We start from the raw sequence: 14,117 nt of genomic DNA on the forward strand, positions 1-14,117 counted from the left end.
AATGAGGAAATGGCATTTCCTCATTCCTCACAAGGAGTTGATGGCGCAGTCACATTTTCGAGGAGCTGCACGCCCCCTACGCCGAGCTGCGCCGATAGGACGCCCAGCTGCGGCGACCCCCTCGGCGCCGGCGATTTCGCTCGAGCATAATTTGCGCTTTAGGGGGACACCTGCAGTGTGTGTGTGTGGGGGGGGGGGGAGAGCGCCCATGGGGTGGTGCATGGGGGAACGGGCACTGCACTAGTGTAGTTAATTACAGTACTCCCCAACACTGCATATCACCCCCATTTTAGCTTCTGTTCATTGACTACCTGTTTGATTTAGAGTCCATTTTAATATTTTACTAATGGGTGGAATGAATGGATGGAAGATCAATGGTCTCCTATGAATGTGTGACAACAACACGGTGAAAGTCAGTTAGAGAAAGAGCAGTTACCAAAGGCATCAGATAAATAAAATGGTGCTGCTGTTTTAGCATCACATCTGGCAGGGTTCCTACACACTTTTCCAGACTCACATTTGCTGAATTCTCTGTCAGACCATATTTGACATCTGAGTACAAGGGTGTCACTTTGTGTTGAAAAGTGGTGTGGATAAAGTTTACACACACACACACACACACACTGTATTACTGTATTGTCAGTCACTTCCAAAATGATTTATGTGAAGAAGAAAACAGTTTTAAAATGTCCACTAATATATTTATAGCGCTGGTCTGACACCTAGGGGCCCAATAGCCTATTACACTTACACACATCATCATGCACTGTGCCCCTAAGGCAGTGGTTCTCATAGTGGGATCCGGGGACCTCCACGAGTCCTCGAGGGGGTTCCAGGGGGTCCCCAGCAAAAATGGGGATACTTTCTTTTCACTATTATTCCTTCCATAAGTAACACAATGACCAAATGTAGGGGTGTTTTGGTCATGGGTTTCATACACTTTCTGTAAACCTAAAAGCAAAAATCCTAACCAATAGGTGTCTGTGGTGTATTTTTTGTCGGTGTAGGGGTCCTTGACATAAAGTTTGAGAACTTCTAATACTTTTACTCTCAATTGACAACAGCCACCCAAATTTAACTGTAGGTGGCTGGACACCCCATGCTCTTATTAAACAAAAGGTTAATTTGACTTATTACGAGTGTTGTGATGCATCATGTCATAAAATATTAAATGTGATCATGACAACATTGTTTGTGTCGTTACCAAAACTTACCAGGTTTAACACAACTGCCCCTAGAATACTGCCGTGTCTGAAATAATTCCCATCAGCTTTTTAGACATCAGTGATTACTTGAATACTTTAAATAATGATCAGTAGTCTGGATAATACAATAGCAGATTACAAATTAAGACAGTTCACCTTTTATGTATTCAAATTCTGTGCTGCAGATATTACAACACCATACAATAATGTCACGAACTGAACTGCCAAACTTTATTTTCAGATCAAAACAAAGCACGGCATTAAAACATTTCAACGTTGTAATAATGACCTTCACCCACTACGTAGTGTGTGTGAAAAAGATGCAATCAAGCACTTTTTTGGCTTAACATCATGCTCAGAATTAGAGTTAAAGTTAATGAAACTAATTTGATTGGTTATTGGAAAAAAATTCAGGCTTTAAATGATATTAAACCATTAACAGAAAGTTGAATGTATCATGCCATAGCATAAACAACGGACGCAGATGAAAAGAAAATATATATATATTCACGGGACTTTGAGTTTGCGATGTTCAGAAATGCATTCAATCATTCATTTATGCGATGGAGAAATAGGTTCATATAACTTGTCAGTATGCAGCTTGTGATGCGGTGGAGCACCAGGTCCTCAGGCAGGACACAGGTGAGATCAGCCCGGGGTAGAGGAGGGGAGCACGGGTGGAGCAGGAGAGTGGTAGCCTAGGTAAACCCAGCCACCACGTGACCTGCTCTCTCAGTTCCCAGTCACTAGTGACTGAGAACAGGTCTGAGAGCAGGTCACGTGGGGGATGGGTTTACCCAGGCTAGGAGAGTGGTTGGGGGGGGGGTGGGTGGTCCTGGGAAGTGGTCGGGAAAGACGGGATGGGGAGGGCTGATTTCGAGGCTTTGTGTTCATTTCTTCTTGGGTTTTGCCTCCAGGACCAGGGGTAGGCCAATATCTCTCCCACGCAGTTTCAGGCCTGTTCGGGACACATTGACAGGCCAGCTTCATGTGAGATCATGTCAACTCATCCCATTTGAATACAGCACACTGATCAGAAAGCTTTGGAAAATTTGATTTTATTTACTTGGCACACACAGTACTTATACCGCATTCAAGACAACTCGGACCGCCGTAAGTTTCAACACGGAAACCTCCGGCCCGGACAGATTTGCGTTCACGCTGCACCTCCCGCTCGGGGGGGAAAAACCAAACTGTTGCTATAGCAACCCGCGTTAGCATCGTAGCTACCTACTAGCGAACAATGCTAACCGAACATGCTGAATGCTGAATTTCACACGGAGCGAAACACAGATGACACAAACACATATGAAATGTTAACATTACATAATTAAGACCTCAAATTGTGTGTTAAAACGTCAAACAAACGTCTTTATAATAATTCTGTGATTATCATTAACGATGCAAGTTGCCATTTTGATGTGGCTATGACGTCAACTCCGAGAAACCGGAATTTCCGAGCTGTAATTCCGGCCTGAACAACCGTTCAATTCACTTTTTACAGGTCGGAACCCATTTTTTCCGGCGGTCCGAGTTGTCTTGAACGGGTATTAGTTGGTACTTATGTAGCCCCGCCCACTTGACCCATTGTATCATGACTTCCTGTTCAAAACGCCAGCTGTTTTACCTGCTCAAACTAGTCTGACTCATCTGGTCAAACCTAGTTTGACTCACATTATAAGTCAGACTAGGTTTATGAGTCACAGGAAGTGTAAATACAATCTGAACTTTCGATTGTATTTACACTTCCTGTTAGTCTCTCAAGCCAGATGGTCTCTTGAGCAGTTGAGGCCATAAGGGCTACGTTCACACAGCCATCCTCCTTAGTGCTTGAATCTAATCTTTTCAACCCTAAGTGACTCAGGTCAGTCTTTTTCATGACTGTGTGAACAGTACAAGTCACATTGAAAGTTACTTTTTTTTAAAGACGTGAACAACTTTCAAATGTGGAAAAACATAAGATTAAAATCTGATGTTTTGGAATGTGACTCCGGTGTGAACAGACATCTGGCCCATATCTGACTTAATGCTTCAATGTGACTTTTACGTCATTCCAGAGCGACATTCGTCACTATTCTGCGCTGGCGGGAGGAGGGAGGACCAAGCAGGTAGATTGTGATTACAAACATGGAGGACAGCTGCGAGGGAGCTAATCAGTGGAGGGACAGTGAGGTTTTAGACCTTATAAGTATTGGCAAGAAGTAGCAGCGCCACAGAAAGCCATCATTAAAATGTGGGCTCTCTTTCTCCTCCTCCTCGCTATCATCTGCTCCCGTATTGGCTGTCTTCCACTGCACAATAACTTGTAAATTAAACCGTAAACAACAGATGAAACAACATCGTCAGCTACCGCCATGTTTACCCTTCTTCCGGGTTTACGTAGAACAGCAGTGCGCTGCGTGTGACGTTATAGTTGTTCTTCTGCGCATGCGGGTCACTTCATGTCCGTGATCTGTTCACACTGGAGTCGGATATGGGGCCACTTTTAAAAAGTCTGTGTGAACAGCCACACAAAAAAAATCTGATGTGAGCAACAAGTCAGATTCAAGCACTAAGGATGGCTGTGTGAACGTAGCCAAAAACAGGCCAGGTTTAAACATGAACTATAGGACTGAGACAGTGATCTCACCAATTGCTCTCTCTATCTTGCCCAAGACCTGGTTGTTGGGAATGGCTTTCCCACACTCATAGTCAGCAATAACCTGAGGCTTCTCGTTGATTTTCTGAAGGGGGGGGGAAAACACACACACACACACACACACACAGAGTTTGGTAACTAACTAAAGTCATAAATACTAGATTATATGTATGATCTATGTGCATTGCAGTAAACACTTAAAACACAGATGTAACATTTGAAAATGGACCCGCCAAAAATCAGAAATGGTCCGCATTCATCTAGGACTTTTCTGGAGACAATTGCTACGGCACTCTAAAAAATAACTTTGCTGGACTTTATCGGCAGCACTGATAAACCCAGAGGGGAAAAAGTAAGGGGAGGGGGGAGGAAACAAACAGCAGCAAAGTGAGTAAATCTGGAGCACTTGGTGCGTTCAAGAGGGCTCGTGTTTACCGTGAATACGACATGAATCCCCTTGAACGGCCCCCTCATGTGGTGTGTTCACCACTTGGTATGTGGAATCTTTCTGAAAGCTTTGAAGCTCACGACTTGCGACGCGTCTTGTGATGTTTTCACAAAATGGCGGACGTATTGACATTTTAGCTGTATAGAGCTTTCCAAATCCATTATCCAATAGCCCGACGTCGGCAATTCAAAGCTTGCATGATCATATACAGTCTTATTGCTCAAAATAATGCTCAAAATATGTCCCCATCACTCTGTTGCATTGACAATGTGGTCAAAATAATTACTGAAGATATTCTATAATCTTTATTTATTTATATAAAATAGTCAAATATTCGTATTGGAGAGTGGAATTCGATTCGACTGGCAGAATTCTGAGTCGAGGACAGCCCTAGTCTTTAGCACGGATGCCATTTGATGTACGTATATGTCAGTGATCAGACAGAGAGACAGAGAGAGACAGAGAGACAGAGAGACAGAGAGACAGAGAGACAGAGAGAGAGAGAAAAATCTATGGATTTGGCTTTTGGTCTTGCGTCCCTCTTTCCTTTCAACCCTCCTACCTATGGTCAAGTCCTAACTCTTATTCAGCAGGCTGTCTCACAAAGTGCCTTCAACAGTCAGGTTATCTTGTGATAGTTGGCATTGCAAAACCATGTCTCACAAAGACGCTTATCAATTGACTCTGTCAAACCCAGGACCTTCCAATCCTGCTATGAACACGTTCATATAATAAAGGTGCAATGTTTGTAATAAATAGCCAAACACTTGCAACATGTTTAGCTGCATACTTGAGATAAGATGACATTTTAGAGTGGTCTGATTCTGATCTATTCTGTTTTCTAAATTTTGCACAGTCTGCCTTTCTTAAGTTGCTAGCTTTTAAGTTGTGAAAAGTTGTGTAATTGAAAGCTAAAGCATTTCAGCGTCAAGCAACACTGATGAAGGCTTGACGCTGAAACGTCCGTTGTGCTCTCTGTCCCGGGTGACTGATTCAACTTTGAAAAGGACATTCTGGAGTGCTGGCCTGCTACTTCTGTTTTACTCTTACGACTTGTTTTGGCCCTGCACCCAAGTTGAACGTTTGCTGTGTGAGTGTGCTCGCATTCGGCGAGTTTGGCCTAATTGAAAGCACTGCTTGCTCCATGCTGCTGTACACGTCGAGACATGAGGAGTTACTCACAGTGGCCAAGTCTTTCTGGGTCAGACCTTTGTCCCCGCGGCCCTGCTGGATGTACTTGCCCACCTCCAGGGGAACCCTGGTGTGGTGCAACTCCTCCGTCTCCCGGTCCAGTTTGGCTGTGTTCTTGGTCACCAGATGCTGCTTGTTCTGCCCCGCGGACCCTGTGTGTGGCAAGGAGAGGGCCAATGTCATGTTGTGAACATGACAGAGATGCTCACAAGTCATTTTTTGCAAGTCCAAGTCAAGTCTCAAGTCTTTGGTCACAAGTCCAAGTCAAGTCTCAAGTCTTTGGTCACAAGTCCTATCGCTGTACCATAGAAAGTGTTCTGACAGGGTGTATCACAGTGTGGTACGGCAACCTGACCGCCCAGGACTGCAGACTGCTGCAGAGGACTGTGAAGACAGCAGCTAAAATCATCGGCACAGAACTACCAAACCTCCATAACATCTTCACCACTCGCTGTAAAAAGAAAGCCGAAAACATTATCAAAGACACCAGCCACCCCGCTCATACCCTGTTCTCACTCCTCCCTTCCAAAAAACGCTACCAGAGCATCAAATCACACACCACCCGTCTCAGTAACAGCTTTTTCCCTCAGGCAGTCAGGCTGCTGAACAGTTGACTCACACACACTGCAACGCACTGTCACTTTGTTGTGCACCATTATTGTATTGTACTGTATCGTGGTTTGTGTTATGTCTACACGCACTGTGTACAGACATGTCTGTATGACGTGTAGCCTACATAGTTATGTAGGTCTACACCCTTTTTCTGTCTGTCTTTGTGACCATGTCCTTGTGTGTGTAAGGCTGAGGGTGCTCAGAGCATAAAGAATTTCATTGTATTTATACATTGTATTATACATATGACAAATAAACTACTTGAACTTGAACTCAAGTCTCAAGTCTTTCAGGGGCAAGTCGAAGACAAGTCTCAAGTCCCTATGGATGAGCGTTCCATCATCTCCTGCGTGTCATCCGGTCTGCTTAGAACACTGCATAGCTAAAACTAAGGAATTCAAAGCATGAACTGTATTATCCTCACTCCTTATCTATTAGAATACAGTAGCAGCAATGATTAGAGATGACATTAGTAGACATTTCCTTCATGTTAATGCACCCAAAAAATAAAATTATGACAAAAAAAAAGATTGTTTACAAGTCCCAAACCTTCAAGTCCAAGTCAAGTCTCTAGTCTTTGAGGACAAGTCTCAAGTCAAGTCTCTGTGTGTGTGTGTGTGTGTGTGTGTGACTCAAGTCCAAGTCTCAAGTCCAAGTCCCCATCTCTGGAACACAATCAGTCATAGAGCATCATGCAGTAGTACTGCAGACACGTAGGGGACACAGCGTCAACACAGGGTAGCCTAGTTTAGCGATTGGCATATTTTAGTGGAATAATTACAACTTGGGTGAAAATAACTCTGTCTTTAATGCATTCAAAGATTTAATCACTCAGGTCACCAAAGTGATATAGAAAACAGATTTACATTTCTTGGTCGTCTCAACGTCCTCCCCACGTCTCTGCGCAGCGGAGATAGCCTAGAGAGAAGATGGACATGACAAACCTTTACAACAACAACAGCACACATTTTATGAAGCTAAAGTGATCCCACATTCCAAATCAAAACCTTACAACACCAGAGTGACGACCACACATTTCACAAGGCTAAACTTATCCCACGTTCATTTTCAATGGGTTGCAACCATCGACCTATACAACTTGCATCACACCCAGGCTGATGTAATGTCCGTTCATCTGCTGGCTCCTAACACAAACCTAGAGATAAGTGTAGTTATAAAGTGTGAATAACAGAAAAGGCATGGTCATTCCTGCCTAACTCAATTTTTGCAGTCGATTCGATTGCCATTTTCTTTCCAAGCATAACGAAACTAAAAGTGGGATTGAGGGGCGGTAGCCTAGAAGTACGAACTATTTATTAAATTTGACATGTTATGTGGACTAGAGCTGCTAACATTTCGTGGAGCTACGAAACGCACAAAGACACTAAATCATGTTCTGCGATGTTTGCCCAATGCAATGATGCCAACGCACACAAAGAGAAAAGTGCGTGGGGGTAGTCAGTCAGTCAGTCAGTCAGTCAGAGTAGCTAAAGCCATGCTAACGTTAGCGTTTTAGAACAACAATCCGACCCTACAGCCGCTCCCTGGGTCTTCTTGAACAGAGTTCTCGAACCCTCCAACGATTCGATTTCCCCCCACACAGCATGTCCAGATTAGCCTTTGTAGTGTAGTAAAAAACAACGGGCATAACTAACGCTACATGACTATTATTACTGTTGTTGTTATTGTTGTAAATGACATGCAGCATGGGGGATAACTGTAATGTTAACCACGTGTAGAAACAGTCAGTCAGTGCTGCACTCTGTCCTGATCGTTAATGCGGTGCTCCCCTTGTTTGAAAGCCACATTTTGCTACGATTTGATCCGTAGGTTAGCTCGTAAACAGCATGAACGCAGGGTGAGGGTGAGTGTTTGCTAACCTGCTTGGATTTGGCCTGGGCAGCAGTCGGCCCCTTCTTCCTCAAGACGGTGACGGTGTCCCAGTCGCTTTCGGCCATTTTTCCAATGTGCGTATCGATACCCGTAATATTTATATAGATACAAAAATAATGTCAACTCTCTAAGTGGTACACAACGCGTTATTTAAAGAAGGTAACTTATGCGAAACGGACGCGTCTTCTCGAATTGTCACCCACGCGTGTTGCCGAAGCTTTATTTATAACCCAGTGGTTAACAGTGTGGACACAGTGGAGGCTCTGCAGCGCCCCCTGGTGCCAATATTATTATCCAGCTCCGCTCAATGAGAGCACGCCCTACGGCTCTGTCTGTGACCTACATCTGCGTGGTGCACCCACGTGACGAGTCTGCAGGGGCACGTTCAAAGTGTGCACCGTGTTTCTAAACGTTGCGAAACCAAACGTTTTCCGGTTGGAATTGCGCAAAAAAGCATGACATTAGCTTACTGCAACCCTAGAAGATTGATATCTACCGTTTATAATATATTATTATAGGAGGTGTGGTTTTGGTTCTGGATATGTTGTAGGCTGTAGACTAGGCTACTTGAAAGATAGCCTACTTCATTGAGTTTTTGTCATTATAATTAAATAGACCACCGTATTTTTCAACAAACGGCTTAAATTAACAACACAAAACCTCTTGGGGAAATGCTACACCCTGCTAATGAAAGATGAGAAATATCTAGGAATTACAGCACTTCCAGTGATGGCAATCAGCAATCAGTAGCCTATGAATTGTAAGAAGACCACTTCCCCAAAAACTCAGAAGACAGTACACAGTACAGTAGGTAGGCTATATTTTAAGGATAAACTTGCATTTAAAATTCAAAACAATTAGTCATGCACACAAATGTTGCCTTTTTTATGACAAATACATGGTGGAATCGTAAAGCAGCCCTTGAATATAGGCCTACAGTATGTTTTCATTAAAACTTAAAGGCAACTATTGCTACTGTATTTGTTACTTTCTAACCTTTTTCTTCATATTTTCCCTACATTTTTAATAAGATGTAACACAAATTATAGTCCCTTTTCTTCTTGCTCCATTTTATATGATTTAGATCCACAGAACATTTAAAATTCATTCAAACGGTCTTTATACTTAAAGAGCATGGTGCAGGTTGGAGACCACATTGCATTAATATGTGGGAAGGTAATATAGCAATGGGATTTTGTGAGGATTTTTTTTTATCACATAGGCCTATACTCTGCATCTAGACTTACTTTTGTGTAAACTGCAGGTGGCACTGTTCCTGAAATGGAACTCCCTCTTGTGATGTCACAGGGATGCAAACTAATCACCTTTAGGTGACACTAACAGTCACCTTTTTTTTTAATCACAAAATAGGGCACTTAAGCCCTTTTCCCACATGCGCTTTGTACCGCAAAATGACCGGTACGTGGTCTAATGCCTGCATGTGAGAAAGGCACCGTGCCGGTATAAGCGCGACCCCGTCGTCCCCGACATTTCACCTGTTTCGACCCTGTCAGAAGAGCGGTATGCTCTTAAGGAGACGCAAGTGGAAACGGTTCCAGTCATTTTCCGCGACAGCGGTCGTTCAATCATGGGCGAGGAGTAGCCTACACACGTTGCTTAATGTTCCAGCGGGCATAATCTAATCATTCGAGCACATTAAAGCAAACTGGCGAAATTATCTTGTGATAGCCTAATAAGAGCAGTATGTCAGCTTGCTGATTTCCGAAGGCAACCCCGGACACATCAAATGAAGCCAGTCTGTAAAAACTGCTTCAACGCGACGCAGGTGAACGGATAAACATCGAACCAGCAACTATTTCTCAGACACGGATCCCAACTTCTTCAAAGTGCATCAACTAATCATTCGCGCACATCAAAGCAAACTACTTCCACACATTTCGCTTCCTGCATTTGCTGTGTCATTCGCTGTGTCTGTCCGTGGCTGCTGCTCTCGAGCAGAGAGGGGAGGGGGAAATCGGCTGTGTTGATTACGCTGGCGGCTTGACGCTGCTCTTAAGTCAAACGAGTGTGATTTATTGTGTGACAACTGACAAGCGAACTTATTTCGAGTTTTGCCGACCCCCCAAATAAGCTCCCCCCTCCCCCCGCCCCCCCAACATACAGGAAAATTCGCTGATAGATTCCCACATGCGCGAGCCGAAGTGTGAAGGGAAATGTCCGATATTGACTTACAGGTAATTTTCCGGTATGCATGTGGGAAAAGGGCTTTAGTGAATGATTCTGTGTCTGCCCTGTACTGGTATCTGTCACCTTTTTCACTCTCCATGACTTTGAATCCCTGTGTCAGCTCCAGCAGAACATTCTCCTCTTGTGATGTCACAAGACCACTTCGAATGCCACCTTTTTCTCCAGATTTCTGCCCTGGGGCCATACAAAATGTTTTGTTTATTTGGTTGGTTGGTTGGTTGGTTGGTTGGTTGTTTTTCAGAGGGGGGTATTTTCATACTAATCATGAGCCCAAAATGTAAATTCAGGAAAAAACCTACACCACGCTCTTTAAACAGGAATGCATCTGAAATGGCTTCCGAAGGCCTCTGTTGGGTTGTGTTCACTGGTGGTTTGGCGGGCGGGACGATGCAGGTCACCAGGTGCAGGACATTTCAGAGGCAGCGTCACTGTCGCGCCGCGTGCGGACGGGGGACCAGCCGTACTCGGACTGGGCATCCTCAGCCGGGTGGAGTCGCCCCCAGCGGGAGCAGTGTCTGGAGCCGTGCTTCCCTCCCCACGCTCGAGGCTTGGGGTTCATCTGGGAACAGAATGAGCAGACATGATGTATGATGAATGAAGCATATCCATGCAGCGGATGCTGTCATTAGCATAGCAACATCCCGTTGGTTATGGGGTCATCTCGCCATTCCGAAGTGTCGGCATTCCGATCATTGACTTCTATGCTTTCGGAGAGGCGGCCCTTTTTATCTCCAAAAAATGTTTCGCCGAGAGGTTAGGTTTAGGGTTAGGCTTCTGGGGGAGGTTAGGCTTAGGCGTGGGCCGTGGGGGGTGGGAGAGGTTAGGTTTAGGGTTAGGGTCTGGGGTAGGTTAGGTTTAGACGTGGGGGCTGGGAGAGGTTAGCTCCATCCGGTCCCCCGGGTTAGGGTTCTTTCGCAATGGCGAGACAGATCTAAATTTTGTCGGAATGCCGGTATTTCGGAGTGCCGACATTTCGGAATGCCGAGGTGTCCCCGTCGGTTATAGAGAGAGTTGAGCGGACTTGTACTGGCTGAAGGCTGCTGTGTCATGGTATTGATTCACTAATCGCTCTGGTCACATTATATATGATTGGTCCATCTTGGTTCAGAGTATGTTGTGATACTCACAGTGGCAATTTTAAGAAGACACCTAAAGTCGTCTGTACACAGGACATTTCTCACGACATGAAAGCAGAATCTGTCCCAGCTTAACTTTCTGTGTAAAGATGACTGTGGAGGAAATTATACGATTTTGCATTACAATATTATGCTGTTCAATATTTCTATGGATTCTCGTACTTTATAATGTGACGCTCCCGTTTCACCAGCTTTGAGATAAACCCCGGATACGGCCTTGAGCACCTAGTGGAGTCTCCGGACCCTCCCATCTTATTCTGTATGTTCTCAGTACTCCGTAGAATGGGTATCCGTCTTCAGTAATGGGTATCTGTCTTCAGTAATTGGGAAAACGGCCTTGAGGATCTTGGATGAGCTGGTCTTTGTGAGACACCAAAATTCTTATCTTATGTGGCCCAGCCCCTTGCAGCTGGACTGCACCTTTAAATGGGCAGAGAGCTGTCTAGTGCATTCTTTCCACACACTTGCTTGGGTGTAACATTATGCCCTGTTTTGCAAAACAATAACACAAATGATAGTTTATGTTATGACATTTCTAAACGTTGAAGTCTCAGATCATTCTGACACAAATTGCTACCACAAAAAGAGAGAGCAAAGCTGCCCCGGGCACCAAGCCTGCTTTCAACCTAGCGGAAAAAACCCCAGAGCAGAACCAGGATTTACTCAATGCAAAGTAAAGCCGGACAGGTGCATCATGGTAACCATGGTAACCACCTGCATCACAACAAGCATTCCTGTGTGTAAGGTGTGCAGGGAAGCTGGGCTATCAGCAGGAAACTGTGGCAAACCATCAATTCCCGTCTACTTGAGGTGAACACAAAAAATCAAAGAGGTTAATAAAAAGAATGCTTATGAAATTGATCATCTATCCTGGCTCTACTATGGTATTTTTAGCCGAGACAACTGTGCAAAGAGGGCTTAAGATTTGGACACTTTGGGGCACTATTTCAAAGCGCTAAGGGGCAAAAAACAACAATAAAAAACAACAAAAACAAGACTGGCAGACTCATGGTCCGCCGTGCATGCACATTAAACCACTTCTTCCCCCTCAGCGTCTCAATCCGACCGTCACCTGAACAAAGACGGTGGTGTTCATCTGAAGAGTCTCCACTCGCTCTGACAAGTGATCCAACCAATCCAGATGCTCAGCGATATTCTGGCTTAGATCACTGTTGCTCTGTAAGTAGAAAAATGACATGATTGCTGTACGACAAAATAGAAGCGAGCTCATTGAGTTCCAGCAGTATTTTCAGTTGAGACCAGGAGTTTCTCGTCTGGCGGGGTGTGTTGCACATGTACCCCAGACAGGCCGTCCTTCAGCTCCACGGCAGCGAGGCGAACATGCTCCAGCTTGTCGATCTGCTCCTTCAGCCGATCCTCCAGCTCCTGCATCATCATCAGACCTTCATCTGGCCTCACTCCTCCCTTAGCAGACATCCTGGGACACAAAAACACAGCTGTTAAGGAACCCTGCTAAAACACTGTGGATTATAACACCACCACAAGCAACAACACTGACATTATTAAAATAGCCTACTCAATTATGCTAAAGAACTTGAGATTTCTGGAAATGTTGACATTTTTATGATGCCACAATTATCAACCAAATCAATTAATGTCACTTTTAGATTTTCCTTGCAACCAAGAATTGTTGTAAATGTAAATTATTTGTTGTATAATTGTTGGGCACTGCTGACATAGGTTTTGTTATTTTAGCAATATGTTACCTCATGTAGGCTATAAAATGTTTTGATCAAAACTTCTAGAGGCCCACCCAATTACGATTTATATTAAAATGGCTTCTTGTATGATACAATTTAGTCATATTATTTGTTTGTCATCTGCTACCATGGATGCATTTCCTGATTGATGTTAAAGGGTTAGGGCTCTGTACTCAGTTGAATAGGAGCAGCTACTGCAACTAAACTACAGCTTCTTCACGTTAGCCACAAGTGTGCAGTGTTTACAAAGCTGCCGTATAGTCAAAGATCATAGGAGGCAAGAATAGATTACTCTTTTGACAACAGCGCCATTTTGGCCTGAAAACGCCTGCTTGCGCCAATGAAACAACAGCACAGGAACATGATAGCCTATCAGAAGCATAGTAGGGCGTGTGTTGTCAAGGTGCTCCCCATGTTGCAATGGAACAACCGATTACATACCGGTTCTTATCAATCTAAGTTCTTCGTATGGTTTCTTACTGAACTGAACAAACATTTGTACCCACCGCGCGTCGTGATTTTCCGAACAATCCCCACCTCTCACAATATGGAAATGTGTAACGTTATGATGCAAAGAATGAACAAGAGCTCTCGCATTCCATGTGATGCAATTAAAGTTATTGCAGATTTTGCAGCCCTCGGATAGTGACGACGAAATCAAAACGTTAATTCGTTTACCTGGTGTAGAAACACGTAGAGCTCCGATGTAAAAGTGTAAAAGCAAATCCTCCAGTGAACTGACGGCAACTTTGTTGAATTTTCCGAGCCTCTAGTTCCACCGTCAAGATGGAACTTCTTGTTCCAGACCAGACAAGTCTCTTTGTGCTGCAAAAATGCCTGGAATCTGACACTTCTGTTCTGACGTCATTCAAGTAGCTACCCCTGGTTTTTGCTGCTGAAAAAAGCCCACTTGGACTCCAAACGTAAATGAACATTATCAGTTTTTAAATTTACAGATTTTTTTTTAATGTGTCTGGAATTAGAAGCGACACTAATTAAGCCTGCAAAGAGAAAACTCTTCAATCAAACAACATAGCCCACTATGTTGCTGCTATTATATGACAG

The 14,117-nt window shown here is 44.1% G+C and overlaps 2 protein-coding genes across 2 annotated transcripts; both read right to left on the reverse strand.

The window, feature by feature from the left end:
• Positions 1-1,414: 1,414 nt before the first annotated feature.
• On the reverse strand, positions 1,415-8,232 carry edf1 (endothelial differentiation-related factor 1). Its single transcript, XM_083657942.1, has 5 exons — positions 7,975-8,232; positions 6,961-7,012; positions 5,474-5,634; positions 3,835-3,928; positions 1,415-2,163 (listed from the first exon to the last, which is right to left on the reverse strand). Exons 1-5 carry the CDS (start codon positions 8,050-8,052, stop codon positions 2,096-2,098), a joined length of 453 nt encoding a protein of 150 aa, XP_083514068.1. The 5' UTR covers positions 8,053-8,232; the 3' UTR covers positions 1,415-2,095.
• A 1,884-nt stretch (positions 8,233-10,116) lies between these two features.
• LOC310795520 (uncharacterized protein) lies at positions 10,117-13,861 on the reverse strand. Its single transcript, XM_083657585.1, has 4 exons — positions 13,731-13,861; positions 12,631-12,769; positions 12,404-12,508; positions 10,117-10,754 (listed from the first exon to the last, which is right to left on the reverse strand). The coding sequence occupies exons 2-4, from the start codon at positions 12,766-12,768 to the stop codon at positions 10,590-10,592; spliced, it is 408 nt and encodes a 135-aa protein (XP_083513711.1). The 5' UTR covers position 12,769; positions 13,731-13,861; the 3' UTR covers positions 10,117-10,589.
• Between the last annotated feature and the right edge of the window lie 256 nt (positions 13,862-14,117).

This window comes from Poromitra crassiceps, assembly GCF_964638095.1.
Source record: "Poromitra crassiceps genome assembly, chromosome: 21".
NCBI classification, from domain to species: Eukaryota; Metazoa; Chordata; class Actinopteri; order Beryciformes; family Melamphaidae; genus Poromitra; species Poromitra crassiceps.

Coding starts and splice junctions, on each gene's coding strand:
- edf1 (XM_083657942.1), bottom strand. CDS start 8,052: ATGGCCGAAAGCGACTGGGACACCGTCACCGTCTTGAGGAAGAAGGGG. Junction 7,013..7,974: donor CCCAGGCCAAATCCAAGCAG/GTTAGCAAACAC, acceptor TCTTCTCTCTAG/GCTATCTCCGCTGCGCAGAG. Junction 2,164..3,834: donor CAAGATAGAGAGAGCAATTG/GTGAGATCACTG, acceptor TGTCCCGAACAG/GCCTGAAACTGCGTGGGAGA.
- LOC310795520 (XM_083657585.1), bottom strand. CDS start 12,768: ATGTCTGCTAAGGGAGGAGTGAGGCCAGATGAAGGTCTGATGATGATG. Junction 12,509..12,630: donor TGAAGGACGGCCTGTCTGGG/GTACATGTGCAA, acceptor TTCTACTTACAG/AGCAACAGTGATCTAAGCCA. Junction 10,755..12,403: donor ACACCACCGTCTTTGTTCAG/GTGACGGTCGGA, acceptor TTCTGTTCCCAG/ATGAACCCCAAGCCTCGAGC.